Source organism: Buteo buteo, chromosome 2 (genome assembly GCF_964188355.1).
Source record: "Buteo buteo chromosome 2, bButBut1.hap1.1, whole genome shotgun sequence".
Taxonomy (NCBI): Eukaryota; Metazoa; Chordata; class Aves; order Accipitriformes; family Accipitridae; genus Buteo; species Buteo buteo.
In genome coordinates, this window is record NC_134172.1 from 71,223,235 (window position 1) to 71,242,389 (window position 19,155).

The 19,155-nt window shown below is 42.4% G+C and overlaps 1 protein-coding gene across 2 annotated transcripts in view; it reads left to right on the plus strand.

The window, feature by feature from the left end:
* The first annotated feature begins 3,491 nt into the window (after positions 1 to 3,491).
* The window catches only part of BCAS4 (breast carcinoma amplified sequence 4), a 56,856-nt gene continuing 41,192 nt past the window's right edge, over positions 3,492 to 19,155 (plus strand). For both annotated transcript variants that reach the window (XM_075019463.1, XM_075019473.1), the window contains exons 1-3: positions 3,492 to 3,735; positions 11,489 to 11,560; positions 18,389 to 18,490. In XM_075019463.1, coding sequence (XP_074875564.1) covers positions 3,583 to 3,735; positions 11,489 to 11,560; positions 18,389 to 18,490 — 327 coding nt within the window. In that variant the 5' untranslated portion in view covers positions 3,492 to 3,582. The remainder of the gene's footprint in view (positions 3,736 to 11,488; positions 11,561 to 18,388; positions 18,491 to 19,155) is intronic.

Here is a 19,155-nt window from a genome sequence, read left to right on the forward strand (position 1 = left end):
ACCTTGCATTTCATCACCATGAAAGACTTGTATCAGGCTCTGTGATGTTACATTTAAGAAAGTATATAATATTGGCCCCACATTTACTTCCACAGGAGAACATGGTTCTTTTTTTCTGTGGTGCAATGACTTCTTCAGAATGCTTTCTTTTGAGTGCCTGGTAATACCTAGTTACAGATAGGGCTCTTTTTTGTTTGGTTGGTTTTTTTTGTTTTTTTGTAGTCACAGATGCAATGGCAAGGCTCAGAAAAAAGGAACAGAGTTTGAGGGACAGATGAGAACAGCAGATGATGTGAAAGGAGCTAGAGAAGGTAGGGACATCATCCAGTGCAGGGGTTCATGCTTGTATAAAAGACATTTTATTGGTGTGGTTAAAACAGACATAGGTGATGTGTATCATAATCTGCCATGTCTACATTGGTTTTGAAAATAAGTGCCCAGTTATTCACAGCTGCAAGACAAAATGGACATAAGAGTAAAAAGTAAGAAGCAAATAGGAGATACACTAAGGAAGGAGGTAAGAGCCACAGCATATTGCAGAAAGGAATGCTTAATTTTGCAATAGCCAAAAGTTTGTCTATTATATTAAGCAGTATAAGCTGGTCAAATAAAAGATACTATCTCTAGCTGCAAGCCTGGCTTCTTTCTTTAGACCCTTATAGCTGTAACAATAGCCTCTAGGCATAGAAAGGGTATTCCTGTTGTGAGACACTGGAATTCCTACAAGGCCTTTCCTTTTTTTTTTTTCTGCTTTGGTATTGTTCTGGACATTGTGGACCTCATAAAAAAAAGTGACGTTCTCATCTTTCTGTTGAAGGATGCAAAGGATTTGGAATTCTTAAAACCCTGAGGCGAAAGTATTGAATATATAAAAGTAGATTTCTCTGACTTTCTGAATGCTATATAAGGTTATATAAAATGCCCGGACTTGTAATTCAGAAATTTTAAATCCTAATAGCTCAAATCCCCTAATAACCTTGTTTTTAAGTCTGCCCTTCATATTCTTTCTGTCCTATGCTGTAAAATTAGAAAAGTGATACATTTTGAAAACTTATGAATAAATGAGCTAAAACTTAATGCAAAAAAACACTTGCAAAAGACAATTTGGGTGTTTTGTTAAACATTGAAATTCTATTAACTGTCTTTCAAAAATACTTCAGGTGGTTAGTAACTGGGCCTGTGTAATGTAGAAAAATTGATATTTTTGAGTCATCCTGCAAAGTTAGTATCTTGAAAAAATGAAGTAGTTCAACATGTGGCTTTCCTTGTATTTTGGCTGTGCTTTATACTGATAAACTGTTGGGATAGTGAAGATGGAGAGATTATCCTAACATTACAGCTGAGGCGCAGAGATCACAAAGCCATTTGGTCATAGAAACAGAAATACAATGCATGATCTGTTCTTTTTAGCACTGTTTTCTCTTGAGAGGTTTCCTCTACAGTAAATAATTCATACCAGTGCTAAAGCTCACATGGATGGCATAGTCTGTACGAAATAATCGGGAGGAATCTTAAGTTGGTGTTACACTTTTAAAGCACCTAAATTACTCCGCCTGGCTCCTTGTGTTTCTTCTAAACATACCTCTTCATGCTCTTCCTCCCATGATAGATAACTTAGTTTTGTTACAGTTAAATTAATCTGTGATACAGAACAAGTTAGGAATGTTTCACTCTGATCTGTTAAAGCTTCCCAAATACACTTTCCAAATCTCACTGAAGTTTTATCTGGTGCATCTTTCCCTGATAGAAACACTTCTTTCAAAGATACAGAATACAAACCCTTGGGGTCTACATCATAAATGGTACCCGAGTGGCTGAGCAGAGAACAGATCTATGTTGTTAACTCTGCAAATAGATAGCGAGAAGGCTGCTCGGACCTGGAGAGTTTCAACCGAAACAAGAAATAACGTGCTCAGAGATGCAATGTGTTTCCCCTCTATGCAGTGCTGGTTGGTGGGAGATCAGGTTCTGCAAATGCCTTATGATTTTTCAGATAAGAGGTTTTTAGTCACCACAAGTGCAGCATAAAAGGGTCTGTCTGGTGCTATTGTCAGGATGACATAGACTAGGTTCAGCTCACTGTTTGTCCCTACTCTTGAGAAAGGATTGGGGGAAATCCTGTAACCCATTAGCTCTTTCTTCTGTTGCTTCAATTACCTCTTCAAGCCTGGCTGCTTTGATCTTCTCAGCAAACTACAGACTTATAGCATTCATAAGAAAATGCCAAATTAAAACTGAATTTAAATATCTCCCATTATTCAGCAATAATTTGGTCTTATCCAAAGCCAAGAGAAGCTTTGGATGACAGTGCAGGCCTGTTGTGGCCTGCCTTCAGCTCTGCAAGCACTCAAAAGTAGTTTTATATAGTATAAAATCCTAAAATTACATAATGTCTCAAACTGGTTAGTGGGAAATACTGCATGTTGCTTTATGTCCCTGCTACTACACGGTCCACTTGACCCTAGTATGAGTCTTCAGTACAAGTTCCACGGGCCAAACTTCTTTCAAGGGCAGGGTGCTTCTGACCTCTTCCAACCCAGAATAACACTGGTATGGAGAAGAAACACTGTTACTGAGAAATCCTCCCCCTGTTCTCTCTAGCAATCCTTGATTTCCTACTTAGGAGAGGAAGAACAATGAACAAACGGGAACAGATGGCTATTTTTGTCTCAACTCCGTCTTGATCATCTGTCCTTTAAAATGTCACTTTGGTTTAAGAGTGTGTTTTAAAGGAGCCTAATGCAAGGAGGAGCATCTTCTGTAGTGAAGAAGCATCCAGAAGACCTAAGAAGAGTCTCTTTAACTGCAGGCTTCCACAGGGACTCTCTCACGGCTCCATCCACGGGAGGACAGGATCTTTTTGTGACTGAGGCATTGTGTCACAAGTTCTGCTCTGCCTCATGTAAAAACTGAGTGTCTCTAACCAAGTCATTTAAATACCTTGCACACAGGGCCTAGAGAAATTCTGAGCACCTTAAAGCTGTGTTTTCAGCTGCAGCCTTTAATTTCTCAGTGCTTAAAAAAGACATTGCGTCTAGCGTGTCTGATCGTTGCATATCTTGGCCTCTGTCCTCTAGGCTGCAGTACAGGCTTGTTAAAGCAACATGCTGTTAGAAAAACCTCGATTTAAGAGGGGCAAATGCAGTGGGTCAGGGAGAGGAAGCTTCTCGCCAGCGGTGCTGGTTTTGTCGAATCATTTTTCCGCGGGCGAGGTGTCGTGACGGTGAAGGAAAATGTTCAATAAACCTCTGGCCCTTGCCGCTTCAAAGAGGGCGTTACGGCTCTCGCTCCCCAGCGGGGCGTTAACGCTGAACGCAAAGGAGGCGGGTGACCGGTTGCGGCACCCCCGGCCCTTGCAGCCGGCCCCGGGCCCGCAGCCGTTGCCGCCTCGCGCCGCAGCCGTTGCCGCTCCCGCCCCGCCTCGCTAGGTGGCGCGCGCGGCCCGCGGCGGCGGGCGGGCGGGGAGCGCTGAGGCGGCGCGGCCCCGGGAAGCCCCCGGCGGCTCTGGCTGAGCCAGGCGCCGGGCCTGGGCGGGGAAGGAGGAGCGGCAGCCGGCGGGGCGGAGCGCAAGCGGCGGCTGCCATGAGCTCAGCCGGGGACCGGCGGCGAGGTGCCGCGGAGGTGATGCTGCGGACGGAGGAGCTGCCGGAGCCCCGGGCGGGGGCGGTGGCTGCGGCTGAGGAGAGCGGGGCTCGGCGGCTCGCCCGCTGCCTGAGCCCGCCGCCCGGCGAGGAGGTAGGAGGGGGGCGCCGAGCAGGGGCTGCCCCGGCCCGGGGGCGGTCCGTCAGCTGGGGAGCGAGGGGCGGGCTCGGCGGCGCCCCTCGGGGGGGGGGGGGGGGGGCGCCGGCTGTAACGGCCCGAGGGGACGGTTGAGGCGAGGCGAGGGGGAGGCTGCAGGGGAGGCTGCAGGTGCGGCCGGCGAGCTCCGCTCGGCCCCGCGCCGGGCGCCGGGCAGCGGCCCCGGGGCTGGGGGGACGCTCCCTGAGGGAAGGAGTGGCGGGGGAGGCAGGGAAGGGGGGCGGCTCGGCCGCCGGGCTGGGGGGGGGGCGGGCTCCCGGCGGTCAGGGCACGGCCGCCGCGGGGGGCAGTAACCTTCGCTTGCGCGTCCCCGCCGCCCGGTCGGTCCGAGGCTACCGGGGGCCCGCTTGCCCCGGCCGATGCATCAGCAGCCCTCGGGCTCGCCCTGCCCCTCTTCCCCGGGCCCTGCTCGGCGGGGGCGCCTGCCTGGGCGGGGGGGATGTGCGAGCAGCTCCCCTCCTGCCCGGCTCTGGACTAGCCCGCTGCTCGTGATGCTTATTTTTGGAGCGAGCGGGGTGTTTGCATTCCCTCTGGCTGAGGAGGGCCTAGTCTTCAGGTCTCCCATGTCTGGGATGCCGTGCTGGATAAAGTTGGGCTACTGCTGAGCTCCTGAATAGCTGCATAAGTGTTTCCTTGCTTCTCTCTCTTTTTTTTTTTTTTTTCTTTAAATGACTGTGGCTACTACTCTGTTACTTGTTTTTTGTGGAAACCAAGTCTGCTGGTGACTGTAAGGTCAAGCTCAGACCGCTGATGTCGTTAAAGTGCAATGATGCTTAGCCTGAGGATCTTAGGTGCAGTTAGTTACCCGAGGTGTGTAGCTCAATCAGGATGGTGACAGTGGTGATCTTGCATAGAGCACTGTCACCATCCCGGTAACGGATAGGGGACGCTTGAGATGCCTGAAGGCAGAGGGAGGTTTTGAAGTTGCACTTTGTAGGCGAATACACTCCCCCACCAACCCCCCAAAAAGAGAGGAAGGCTACAAAAACAGAAGTAGAGAGCACTTGGGAGTATCCCCCTTTCTGACCTGTAGGTAGCCTCGTGGTGATGTAAAGCGAATAACATTCTCTTTGGGCAGATTAGTTAAAATTTTCTCAAGATAAAAGTCCTGAAGCCATCTTTAAAACAGCTTCCCCTCACTCCATTCCTTCATGTTGGCAGTAAAATGTTGATGTGATTTATTTTTGTCTCCAAGAAAAAAAAAAAGAATGCGAAACTCTTGTTCAGTTTTGCTATTCAGAGAATTTTTTTCTTATGCCGTTCCCTTGACATCATCACTCCATCTATTTCATCTCCCCATATGTGGTTATCTACGATTTGCAATAAGTCAGACCACTTACACACATCCCACAAATCTTGGGATCTTTGTTCTGTTTTTCTGTTCAACATTTTCAAGAAGATGATACAATGCTTAGTCCATGATACCGATATAACTTTCATGTGGTTAGACCACTGACAGCTTTTGTCTTACTTCTGGATTAAGATCTACTTTATTAGTCAACTACACGTCCATGGCAGGCTAGAAACAAGTATTGTAAATGCTATTAAAAATTGCAAAAATGAATTTTCAAGTTTTATTAAGATGATATTGCAAAGTGAACTACTTAACAGGGAACAAGTTCCATTAAAATATTAGTTCATGTCAGCTGGATTCTATTGGTTTTATCGAGTGCCACTCATACTGGTGTTAAATAAGAAATAAAGAAGACCTGCCAATTAATAAAACAAGTTTCTTGTATAGTGCTGTCTGGCAGACTATGGGGTTTTTTAACTGAGTGCCAAGCCTGTTAGGTCTTACAAAGAATACAGAAACAACTTGTGTTCTTTGCTACTTGCAAGTCATTCTGTTTCCTTCAGGCATCTTCAGCTGAAATTGAACACTTGTTTTAATACTGATCTCTCTTGCTTCTTGCACATATTGGTAGCATGCTCAAAGCAGCAATATAATGTAGGTGTTTTCATACTTGGGGATTAATCACAGCTTTTGTGGAAGCATCTTCTTAAGTGTCTCTTCCTGTGGGCCTTGCATTGCTAGCTCAGCTCTGTCACATATCACAATGTTGTGGAAATGAGAATGAGGGCTTTCAGTTCCTTTTCACAAAACATTGCCTTAGTTTTGCGTTTTTTAAATTTTGTAATTAGCAATAACAATTTCCTCTAGCATATAACTCCTGATTTTCATTATGATTTTTAATTTTGTGTAGCACTTACAGCAATTGAAACTACAATAATGATGAATGCAACATAAGATATTTGTATAGCCCAGTAGAAGATTTTGCTAAGTGAAAACTTTAAAGCATATGCTGCATGACATAATATTTTTCTGCCTGATTTGAATGTATCCTGTAACTAGCTGTGAAAGACTTTAGTTTTACTGTTGAAATACACTTGCCATTTTGCTCTTTTTATTTCCCCTTATACACTGATTGTTTTCCCTTTGTAGGGGTTTTTTTTTTTCAGTATTCTGAAGCTGGCATAGAAGGACATCATACTGAAGAACGTGTTAATTTTCAGCAATATTGAAATGTTCCTGTTGGAGTCTCTAATGTTATAAAGAGCCGTGTGGTTTTCTGGTTTGGCTATTTTTAAAGTTTTCTATGCCTACCTTTTCATCTTAATGACATGCTAGGAGAGCACTTCAAATTCCAACAAAGGCAGCTTAACTTTTTGAGTGAAAGCGGAAGGCTTTTGGGAAAACTTTGTAGAAGAGATTTAGTGCTTTATTTTCTTTTTTGTGTCCCTTAATGAAGTGTGATAAGTTAGAGCACTATGTTCATATCTTGTGGACCTGAAGAGTTGACAGTATAACATACCTGACTGAAATCTTTTTATCAAAGAGTAAGCTTGGTATAAAAAAAAAAAAAAATCCTTGGGAAACACAGGTAAATTGTTACAAGGTTGAATGGGAGTATAATGATGAGGCAAAATGAAAGGAGTGATGAGGGGGAGTTACAAAAGCTTATCTTATCTTGGGCTTGGAGTAAAAAGGGAGGAGATTGCTGTTGAGAAACAAAAACATTTAAGGGAAGTGCCAAGAAAGGGATATTGCTATGGGTACAGTATATACTACATAAAAGAATGTCTGAAAGGAAAGCCAACCTCAAAGCTAGACTCTGTATTTTTTCCTCTAAGTTACAAAATGAAGTAATGGTTTTAATTTTGTTTTGTTTTGTTTTCTTTCCATAAATAAACAGGAGAATCAACAGTGGATATATGGGAACATTAAAATGCCATCTGGAAGTGGTGCTGTTGTGCCTTTGGCTAAAGTTTCATGATAAGTTAACACTGCTCTTGAAAGATCCAGCGTGTGTTTTCCTCCCACTACCTGTTTTCTTTGTCAGTGCTAGCCTTAACATAGCTGCATAATGAATTGAGTCAAAGAACTGAACTGACCTAAAATGATATGGCAAAGAAAATAATGGCTAGTTTTCAACCCAGAACAATTTCCTGATTCATGCTACTGTGAATGTCTGCCCTCTCACATGCAAAGGGTTGGCTTTAGGGGCATGAGTGAGTGATGGAAAAGGGTAGACTACTTTTATTGCCAGTGCCAGCTTATATAATTTTAAAGTGATTGTGAAATTACAGTCTTAACTGAGAAACACTTGTCACCCCCTATTTTCATAACTTTGTAATGTGTTCAGTGGGTTTTATTTCAGGTCTTAATGATAAATATACAGTAAGTTCTGTAATCACCTGGAAGAAGCTTGTATGGTCTGTCTAGTAAGTACCTAATTACAGATGATGGTAAATATATTGTTGATACTGCAATTTGCAACAGGCCCCTCTTAGCCATTTTGGAAGGTGTCTTAAATACATTGAGCCCTTAGAATGTTGTTTTTCTCTTTTGCCATTCATATGGAACTGCTAAGTATTTGCGGTTGAGTCCTTTTTAAACATAGTATTATGGCTTTTTTTATGCCTAGTGTGCTTTTATAGTAGCATGCCTTGAAGAAATAGTGTTAAGTGGTTTGTTTGCATCTATTTTCTATTGTTTCTTACTATTGTCTTCTGTTACATTTCAGGCTATGCAACACTCTTTAGAGTAAAGATTAAGGACTGTGAATCTGTTTTGAATTAACTTATTCTCAGTGGTGTCAATAAACTTTGCTTCTGTCCTCCATCACATGCTACTCCAATGTTTGAATCTTTATGAACATTATGAATGCAGGATGCTCATGGTAGATATTAGAAGAGCTTGTAATGTCAGCAAGCCACCTGCCTGAAGCATGTCTGTAACTTTAATCAGAGCAGGACAGTAACCTGTACAGCTAATGCAACTTCTTTAAATGGATGTTTCTTTAATGCGTCATCTGTCAAATTAGTGGAATTTACACCTGCTTTACAGTCATGCATTTAATGATTGCTACCATTAAACTGCCTTTTCAAAGCTGTAAGTTTGATACCAGTTTTGGACTATCTCTTTAAGCCAACTGCGCTAGTCCTGAGCATGTGGCTATGTTAGTGGCTTCAGGCCTGTGAAGCTGACTGTGCAGACTTGCCAAGAAATGCCGGGAGTTTGATAGAATTGTTCTGTAGGCCATCTTATGCTTGCACCACCCACTGAGATTGCTCTGCTGTAAAATATACTTAACAAAAAACCCTAGCAATTTTGTTTCTCCGCTTTATGAAGACTTAAAGGAATCAGACTGTCAGACTCAATGCTTACAAGTTTTTTCATGAATTAAATGTATTACAGTAACGCAAAATCACTGGGAACTCTTTCTTATTTGAAAAGAATGCATTTTTCTGTTGTTCAGCAGTGATCTTTCCAGAGTTAGCCTATGTGCGGTGGGGAGGAAGAGTCCTCTTTCTTTCTGAGGAAAAATTAGATGTGGAAAATCTGTTCCTTTATTTAAGCATGGAAAGGAGCAGCAGAAGGAAAACAGCTTTTCCACACAGAAATCTTTACCTCAGATAGACATGGAACAGATTGTTAGGGGATGTAAACTTGTGTTAGCACCACCGAAATCCATGCATTGATTTACAGCATCTATGGATCCTTCCTGATAAACCTGTAGAGTATAATGTGTCTTGAGGTTTCTTCTATCCAGATATGTATACAAAAAAGAGGTGGTGAAACTTTTGTGGGTAGGTTTTAAATCTTGCATAAGTTAAATCACAATGTGAAGATAATGTGATAGTTTATGCCACCATGAAGACTTCACACAGAGTTCATGAGACACAAGCATCTTTAGGAAATAACCTTAATAGGCTGACAGGTGTGGTCACTAAGCTGATGAAGATGCCAGCTGCTAACAGTTTCCCTGAGATAATACATACCAGTTTTAGCTCCATGCTTTTGGGCCAAGTTGGATCACATTCCTGCTACTCAGAACACGGCCTGAGCTCATCTCTGCATTCTACTGAGTAGCTATTTATCCTCATCCCACTTTGTCCTATATATACACATAGGTGTTTGTCCTTGTGAAAACAGCCACTATTTCTTCCATGTGCTTAAGGCTTTTTTGTTGTTCTTCCTTTCCTCTTTGTGATAGTGTAATTTGTTCTTTCTAGTTTTTGAATCACTGGCCTGGAAGTGGCTAGGAGTTGAGTCCTTCCCCAGCTTGCATGATTGCAGACCTAGAATAGCGCACTCACTTTACATGGTGCATTTGGTCTCCTGGGTTCACGTGATTGCTCCCTGGATGACTTCTAGCCTTTTCAGAACACCCTTTTGAGAGTGATGTGTGTACTTTGTTGCCCCATTAGTAACTTGTGTTTTCATTTTGATCCTCTCTCCTTCTCTGGCAAAAGGCTTTTGCGTTCCCTATTGCCATCATCTTAGTGTTGGTGCAGAAGCTACCTCCAGGAATACCTCCATACCTGAAATCATTCCCTTAGGTGTGTTCGGTTGCAGAAGTTGGCTGTGAATGGTCTCCAGAGGCATAACAACACCTCCTTTGAGCTGGAAAGTTGACTCAGGCTCTGTAGAGAATTATGTTTGCTCCATTTATGTGGAATAGGTTTTATAAAGTAAAAGAGGAGTTGCGTGCCAGTGACCACCTTCAGTCCATGCAAAGCACAACCTTTGAGGTGAACTTACATGTATGCTGCTCTTAACATTTGCTTCAGTCTAAATCAAGAGTCTAGTATTCTCCGTTCTACCCCTTGCTGGCAAAGCGCATTTGTCTTTTTACCTGTTTGTCCTCTTCCAGCACCCTTTCTTCTATGTAATGCCTTTACATGATAGCAAATCCCTTTGCCATATTGTTCCAGACACGAGTGATTGTACCTGTTTTGGGAGATCCTTGGGCACTTCTAAGAATGGCAAAAAAAACCATCCTGGAGTTAGCCCAATTGTTGGATTGATAACAACAATCTGAATTTCAGAGGCGATGCAGGCTTCCTTAGTTTTATTACCAGGTAAAAGGATAATACTTTATTTAGGAACAAGATCATTCACTACAGCCCAGATGAAAATGATAAAGAGGTCTGCTAAGGCAACTCTTGTTCTGATTTTACAATGACCATTTAAGCAAAGTAGCCCCAAGAAATGGGACAACTTTCTTTTATTTGTCTTTATTAAAAAAAAAAAAAGTTTTCATCAGTTTCATTATTTTAATTCTGGAGAATATGAGATGTGATTAGGATAGGAGAATAGATTCTGCATTTTAAAAGTTATTTCAATTACAGTGCAAATGCAGGATTTGGGCTGGCATTTAAATTTTACAGATTTCCATTTCCTGTATTTGAACTCTGATTATTCCATTAGTTTTTAAAAATATGCTCAGAATAGAAGTTTTTTTTCTCCTTGTCGTTGTAATTCTTTACTGGGATTTTGTGAACAACCGTCTTTAAACTTAAGAGTGAGAGTCTATCAGCTTTTGTCCTCTGCTGACCTGGGTATGCCTGGGGCTCTTGGCTTTAGGCAGGCACTCCTGTCTGTAGCTATTGAGAGCTTTTCTGAAGTTCTGAAAATGGACTCCTTTTCTGATATGGGAAAAGAGATTTCAGTGGCTGTCCAAAACTGCCTTTCTTCTGAGTGGCTCTTGGTTTTCTTTCAGTGTTCTCTCTAGAATAGTCAAAATGGTTTGGGGGGGTGGGGTTGGTTTTGGTGGTTTTTTTGTTGGTGTTTTTTGGGTTTTGGGGGGTTTTTGGTATTTGGTAACGGGTTGGAGTTTGGAGTGGTTTAACCATTTTTCTATCAGTGAATAAACATGGGCTGTAACTTCAAGTTGACTTTTATAAATCCCACTTGTTACTGTTACATCCAAGTTCAAGTGTTAGAATAAACTTTTCTGCTTCAAAACTTGAGCAAGATGCTTGGCAAGGAACTTTTGCTGACAAACGTGTTGACGTTATAGGTTTAGAAGCCTGCTGGCAGAAAACTCATGGCGAGATCTAGAACTTGAAATCCGCGTGGAGGTAGATGCTGGGGACATCCTTCATCGCCGTTCGGGTCACCCCCCGGCGCGGGGGCGGAAAGCGCCCCTCAGAGCATCCAAACCTCGCATTTCTCAATATAATGAATTCTGTGCATCTGGGGTTTGAACTTCTGGAGCTGGTGACGTGGCGGTTGCCTAAAAGCCCCCCAGCTCGGCTTGGGTTCCCCGGTGGGACAGCAGACGAGGCAAGGCGGGGGGAGCGGTGAGGTGCCCGGCCGCCGGCGGGCACCCGGCCGGCACGCACCCGCCTGAGCCTGCCGAGGCCCCAGCCTGGGCTCCGTGACTGGTTTTTCTCCCCGCAGGTGAAGGACATGGAAGAGACGATCGAAGAGCTGTTGAGGAGGCTGGACGAGTTCTGCGGGGTAACGGACGCGGTACGTGTGCCCCGAGGCCGTGTCGGCCCGGGCCCCGAGGGCGGGAAGGCGGGCGGCGCGCGCGCCGGGCGGCCATCTTGACAGCGCGGCCGCCGCGGGAAGGGCTGCGGCGCTGCGCGCGCAGCGGGGCGCCGCGCCCACCAGGTGGCGCCAGGGCGCGCGCAGCCGGGCCGCCCCCGCGGGCGCCGCCCCGCCGTGGGGCGGGTGGCGGCTGGAGAGCGGCGGCGGAGCTGCGCGCGTTTTTCCTCCCTTTTCCTGAAGTGAGCTGGCGTTCTGCCCGCCCGGTTCGCTAGTCGGTGAAGTACCGGAGGTAGATGTCACCAGTACGTTCTAGAATCGTTAAGTAATCTGGCTTTCCATGGTCCCTGCCATTACCGTAGTAGTGGTGTGAAGCCTTCCGAGAAGACTGCTCCAGTGCTACAACAGCTGCACCGTTTTGAGGCTCTGGCACTAGGCTGGCTGATGCAGGCGGAGATATGTGCGTTACGGTAACATTCACGGACACCAGCTACAAATTAAGGCCACCTGTGCCACATGCTGTACAAATGCAACAAGCCAGTTGTGTCTACTAGGAGCCTGCAATAGCAATGAAAGAGAGAGGTTGATAGGGGTGGAATAACTGAGTGGGGAGTACTGATTAACGATGGGGCTGTGACTGATGTGCTGTGCAACATTTGTAGCACACCAGTTATCTTCACCATTGTCACTGCCTAATTGTTTGGGATAAACCATTTAGAGCAAGAGGTGTGTGTTACTATTTAGCTTACTCCAGCCTTTCTGCTTAAAGTAGTGCTCTCTGAAGGCTATGTGGGTTATGGTGTTCATGTAAAGGGAATGAATGATTTCTGCAGTCAACTTTTCTTTCCTTCCTTAGGCTAAAAACATAAAATTAGGTAGAGGAACTGGTACTGCTTTTTAACCCTTTCTGAGTGTTTATCATAGAGTGCTAGTTCAGATACCGTGGACCAAGTTTACCTAGAGGGACTGCCTCTTGTAATCACTGATGTGCAGACCATCTCGCCTTCTGTTAGCACTTACCGCAACGTTTTTCTTCCATCTTCAAGCATCTTGTGTAATGCACGTGTCATTGGCAACTACAATGGTTGCTAACTGAATGCACTTCTAATGGCAAGAAGTGACCAGCCAATATCTCCTTGGGGTCTTGTTGCGTGTGAGCTATTTGGTTGGATGATTCTTAGGAACTGCATAGATAAACGGAGAGGGACAGGATAAAGTGAAGCAGGTAAGAAAAGTACTTGGCCAATGTTTCTTAGGCAGCTGAAAGGCAATTTCTTGGCTTTATTCTTACCGGCTTTAGCAGAAACAAAAGACATTGGTGTGCTGACCTTCCGTTACATTGTCTTCTGTTCGCAGACCAAGTGCTAATATTGCCTCCTGCACATCTTTCCGCTTTTCTGTTGATGTATCCCAGTGTAGTTTGGAGAAATGTTGTGCTTACTGTCAACGACAGAACTCCTAAGTCATAGGTGGCCGCAAAGCACTCTGGCATGGACTGCAAGAACCCACTGAAAATTCAGATTAACATGTTTGACACAGTTTATACAAAATATCATCAGCTAACTAATTATTATTATTTGGTTATGAGACAGATCTTTTTTGCACCTTGGATGTGAACTCTGCTCAAGAGAAGTGAGGCCATCACCCTTGTTCTAGGCAAATCAGTCAGCAATGTAGCCAGTTATTAATCTTTTTACAACTTCTATCAGAGGTTTCTGGTTTTGTCATTGGCACATCTTGCTTATGGAAAGGAGGCATCATTGTTTCCAGAAGGAAATGACATAGAGTGGAAAGAAACAAAAGCTTGGCTTATCTAAGTCTCACATGGTTAGTAGGGGACTTAAAAGGAGAAATAGCTGCCTTTTAAGAATGGTTCAGTATCAGTGGCTGTTTAAGCTGTTCTTTTTCCATTCAGCTTTTGACAAAAATAGCTGTAAAGGAGCATGTGAACCTCAGAGCATGCAGTCTATTTTTTGATACATCTTGGCTTACATTTGTCAGCTTTAGATTCTCTAGTACAGCACATTTAGTCTGTGCAAAACGTAGAATACAAGAGATTGGTTTCTTGGGCCAGAAAATCCTTTGAGTTCATTCCTGAAAGGTGATGATTGCTTCAGTGATACGACATCACCTGCTCAAAGCAAGTGGTTTGAATCAATAGCTCTTCACTGCTGATTGTATTCTGTCTGATTTACTATTAAGTTCATTCACTCAATTCTGCTGTTTGGGAGCTTACGCTAGGGTTTTGTATGTACCTTATGCTTTTCCCATCAATCAGGCATGCACCTTACATTTTTGGCTCCAACATAGGGAAGATGGTTAGCTTGTTCAGATGGGTCCAGTGGGCTTTTAAACCTCCTGTGAGACTTCTTCTCTTGCCAACCTTTTCTACAAAAAGCACTAACCTAGTTTCAATACGCTATCTTTGCATTGCCCCTGAAAAGATTTTTCCACAACCTGCAGGCTGTGAATAATTCCCTGGTATGCAGATTATTGACCTTACCTGGGAACATCAAAGCACTGCAGTTGGTGCTGATTCTGTGGCTTTCTACCCAGTACCTACAATGGAAGGTTCCTTTCAGCAGCACATCAAGTGGTATCTGGGAATCTGATAAATATAATGTAGTATTTGAACTGATTCCAGCTTCAGTGCCTAGGAATAATTTGGTCTTTTGTCTACGCCAACAAAAGGCAAGGGGAATCTTGCTTTTTTCAATTGGGCATTCAGTATTCACATAGAGGGATTTGGCTTTTCTCCTTTGAGTATGCTGCTGCTTTTCACTTACAAGTACTCTTGATGCATACATTTGAATATTGCAATGAGGAAAAACCTGGATCATCAGTGCTAGGAAGACAAAATGCTATTTCCAGTGTCATGCTGTTGTACCTGGCTAGGCACAGCATGGCACACTTAAAATGGACACTTGTACAGTAGGTAAGTTACAGTTACAATGTAAAGTCAGGTCAGCATGTCTCACACTTGCCATGGAAGGAGCATCTTGCAATGAAAAGATTGTGCTAGAAGGATTTTAGTGCCAGTTATTTAATTTTTGTGATGTCTTCTTTAGGACACTGACTTCAACAAAGTAAATTAATGTCTTTTAAGTGGCTTCAGAGCCTCTCAAGTATAATTATCAAATTGTGATTTTTAACTGAGCTATGATTTGAACCAGTGACACAAAAGCAAAAAAAATTCATTGTAATAACCAGACTCTTGTATATGCTGTTCTCATATCGTTTCCATGGGTCATTGTTGTTTACCTTTTTAGATATGATTCTTTGTGCTTCTTGTATATCTTAAAGCATGATTGAAAATGGTATATATTCAGACACACACAGCTGGTTTAGTTACATGCAGAAATTCACTACTTCCATTTCTTTGGCTCCTAATCCTTGAAGAGGATGCATGGATACATACAAAATTTCTGCTTATATTTGATGCTCTTTTTTTTTTTTTAAATAGATATGTCGATCCTCCAGCATACTCACCAGGTTCTAAAACCACAGATTAGTGGTTCTCAAGCCATTGAACCTTCTTGCAGAACTTGCCTCAGGGAAATGATGTGTTTGTAAATCTTACTTTATTATGGTTCCACAGACCTGGTGCTAACTACTTATCTTTGTCTCATGGCCTTACAGTTTGGGAACCTCCTCCCTGAGGCCCTAGGTGTGAAACCTGGTTTCATCACTGGGGGAAAGAGAGGAAGAGGTTGTTTTCTTTGGTTCGCTGTGTCTAGGGTTTGCTAACTTCTCAGGAACATACCAACTTCAGTGTTTTTTCTTTTCTCACCATTGAGCTGTTCAGTTTACAGTGGTTACTTGTGATTCTTTTATGTTACTCTGTGTTAAAATATGGGATCAAAGACCAAAGAAGAATTTAGAGAGATCCTTTCAAAAATGTCCCTGTGACAACTAGAATTTGCACAGTATCTTTGACTTGTGGCTCCAGCTATTTATTTTTTTTCTTTTCCTGAAAAAATAATAGTTTTTATAGAATACAAAATAACAAGAATCTGTGCTTGTTTAACTGGTACAGATTGAACTGCAGTATATGCAAGGATCAGGTCTCACTGCCCTACATACAATGTGCTGTTCCTGGTTTGTGTTCTAATTCATCATTCATACTCTGGTTCTGCTGTCTCCTAACCAACTTTGGTGCTGTCAGTTTGCTGCCTTCTTGAGCTTAGTCTTGCTGACTTGAATTAGAAGACAAAGCTCAATCAGACCTTCCCTCCTCACCCCCTCCTCCAATTAACATAGTAAAATCTAGTAAGAGGAATACAGGTTTTTTTCCCATGGACTGCTGTGCCCTGGTGCTCATGCTGAGCACTTGGCTAAAACTTCAGTAAGATAAAGTACAATACATTGCACAAGGGGAGATAAATCTTGTTTTATAACGTGGTGTTTCAGACCAGTCCTGCTTTCTCTGGCTTATGAGAGGTTGCTGTACCAAGAGAATCATTTCCCTTTGTCATGTGCTGACTCCTCTTGAACTCCTCTGTTGCTGTGGTTCTGCAGACTGCTGCAGAATGACTCTTCTTGAATCATATTTGCATATCATTTCCTTTCATCACAGGCTGCTTGCTGGAAGATCAGCTCTCCTGTGTCTTGTATTGGTCGTTTGCTTTTACCCTCAAAGAAAGATGGTTTAGATGTGTTCCATGTCTGCTCTGACCTTGTTGTGTTGATATGGGTCTGTACAACATCTCCCTCTTTCTGGCTCTGTTCTTAACTCTGTTTATATTTACAGTAGTTGTCTAGCATTTAGCTGTAAGAGTGGCTTTTCCTTAGTTCTTTCTGAGACCAACATTAGCAAACAAGTTTGTTACCTTATCTTTGGAAATTTCAGGCTCAAATTTTAATCCGATGTAATTTACCTGAGTGTGAACCTCACCTCAGACAGATCACCAGTCTGTTTTTCACATGTGCTGTATGAGAGGAGAGGTTTTTTGCCTACCATTGACCCAAAAGAATTCACTAGAACAAACCTGAAATTCATCTGCTTCGGCTCCTTCATCATGTATTAATTCTGCACTTTTATTTAATATTAGGAAATATAAGTCTGACTCCATTGGCAGGGATCCTGCTCAAGTGTCTGTGCTCACTTTCTGTTGGATATAAAGTGCGTACTATAAAGATAACAGAGTGTGTCTGTGTATACAGTTATGTCACTGCTGGGGGAGGTGTCCCTATCTATATTTGGTGTATGTAGTGCTGAGACCAGTAATACAGGAGATACTGTTGGTTTGTTTACAATAGAAAGCAACTCCTATTTTGATATGTCTGTTTGATGTCCTATTACAGAACACTTATAGCACTATAAAAGCACTTGATCTGCATGTACTCATGCTGGTAATAAAAATACCATAAAATCTTACTAGGAGTGATTTTATATGTATGTAGCTTTGTTTATATTCAGCTTTTAAAAACACAACTTCTTAAAAAAAACAAATACACACACAAATGAGTCATATGATCATCAGTAAAATGTCTAAGTACCTATTAGAGTTTATAAAGCATGGTCCATAGATTAAGTGACTTATAGCAGGCATTTATGCTTTATTTGAGAGTCTGGATTAAATCTCAAAATGCCCAGAAAATTCTCTGCAATATTAGTCTAACTCCAGATTCCCACCATTGTAGCTAAAAGATCCTTACTCTTTCCTATGAAGTTGAAGGAAGACTATCTTCTAGCTCAGCCTTTGGGACAAAAATCTCTTTTGAAGGGATCCTTGTTCCTCTATATTCTTTAAGCCTATTAAAATTGTAGGCAGGACAGCTTTAATCCAGAAATGAACCAAGACCTCCTATACTCCATTGTAGTTGAGAAAGAAAACTTATATAAAAGTGGGCTCAACTGCCTCTCTTATTTCTCTTGTCAGTGTGTTGCTGCTCTGTTTTACAAATTAGAATGCGTATTTGGGTGTTTTAGTGGAGATTTTCTTGGGTTTGCTTTTATCTTTCCCTTCAGAGAGCTCTTCTCAGTTCTTGTCTTATCCATCATTTTTGGCTTGTACATTCCATTAGCTATAGTGCTTTGTTAGGTGGCAGTAAGATACACCTCCAAACAAAGCACTGGCAGTTGTTTATATAGAAAATTGGGTAATTCTTGCTAACCCAACACTCAGCAGGATTTCAGATAAGGTTCAGGCTCTCATATGGATGTCAGAAACAAGCTTGGTTGTAGTACATAACAAAACAAAACATCTTTCCTGTACTAGGGCACTTAACTATTGTGGAAACTGACAGGGACTGGGGAGTAGAAGCTTTCTCTGAGGTGCCTACGCTATAATGTTGTGTGAAGATTCTTGCTCTCCTGAGAACTCTAGTCCTGAGCCCCTGTTGAAGGCAAGATACTAGAATTGGTGTACTCAAAGATCTGACTCTTTCCCAAAACTGGTTGATAAGTAGTATGAGTTAGCTCTTCTCCAATAAAATCAAAGCATGATGGATGATATAGAGGCAGTATTCATTTTAAATCCGTCATTACCCATGATGTCTACAGCATTTCATAATAGAAAGTAGGTGATCTCTTGGGAGGAGTAGTGTGGAAATTTGGGGAGAAGAGGGAAGGATCTGGTTACAGTTTTGATGTGGGAGTCCTGTCATCTACTATTGGGTTTTTTTGTTGTCTCATGAATTACTTGAGAAAGTAAGTTATTTTCCCAATCTGTACTCTATAATATACTGCAAAAGGGCCCTTGTGACATCTTTTCTGAATAGGTGGGTTTTTAAATATTCACGTGAAAAAAATAGTGTAGTGTTTATCTTCAAGATTCATCCTCATGTGAGATACTTTTTTTCATGCAGATTAGAAGTGATACATCAGAGATCCTGGACGAGACCATTCCACTTATTAAAGACAAGGTGATGGAAATGAATCACATCTATGCCAAAGTTGATAAATTAGAGGTTTGTTCATTGCATTAGAAGATTTACACCCTTCTTTTGATGTGTTTTATAGGTTAACTGTCCAGGTATTTGTATGCAGCACTCAGATGTTTATGGCTCTCTATTGTCTTATGTTTGGTTTTAGATCAGTGTGTTTACCCATGATTCAGCACATACAAGTCTTTATGGTTTTGGAACATCACTAAGTAATTTATTACTGTGGATTCTACAATTGCTAATCTTAGATTAAAAGCATTAGTTGTGGGTTTGATGTTAATAATAATGCTAATAATGTTAATTTGTTTTGTGACTTGAAGGAATATCTGTGAAACCATTTATAACTTCAAAAAATCAAGTCTCACATCCAGTGCTGGACATACCCGTTTTAAGTTGTTGATGATCATCATGTAGTAGTGGAGAGATCTCTGAGCTCCCATCTTCTGTTGTGTCTGTTTTGGTGTTCATTGTATCCTGAATGAGGGAAGCCAGTATGACTCACTAAGATGATGCCCTCACCATATTTAGTAAGCAGTATGTTAGAATTTGTGTCAATCGAGGGCAAGTTTGCCTCTGGGAGGAATGTAATGAAAACATGACGAGATAAATTGTGTAATGTTTAAAATGAGTTTTAACTGACTCAAAGTGAAAGTGCTTATGGCATTAAATCCAGATAGGCAGTGCTTAGG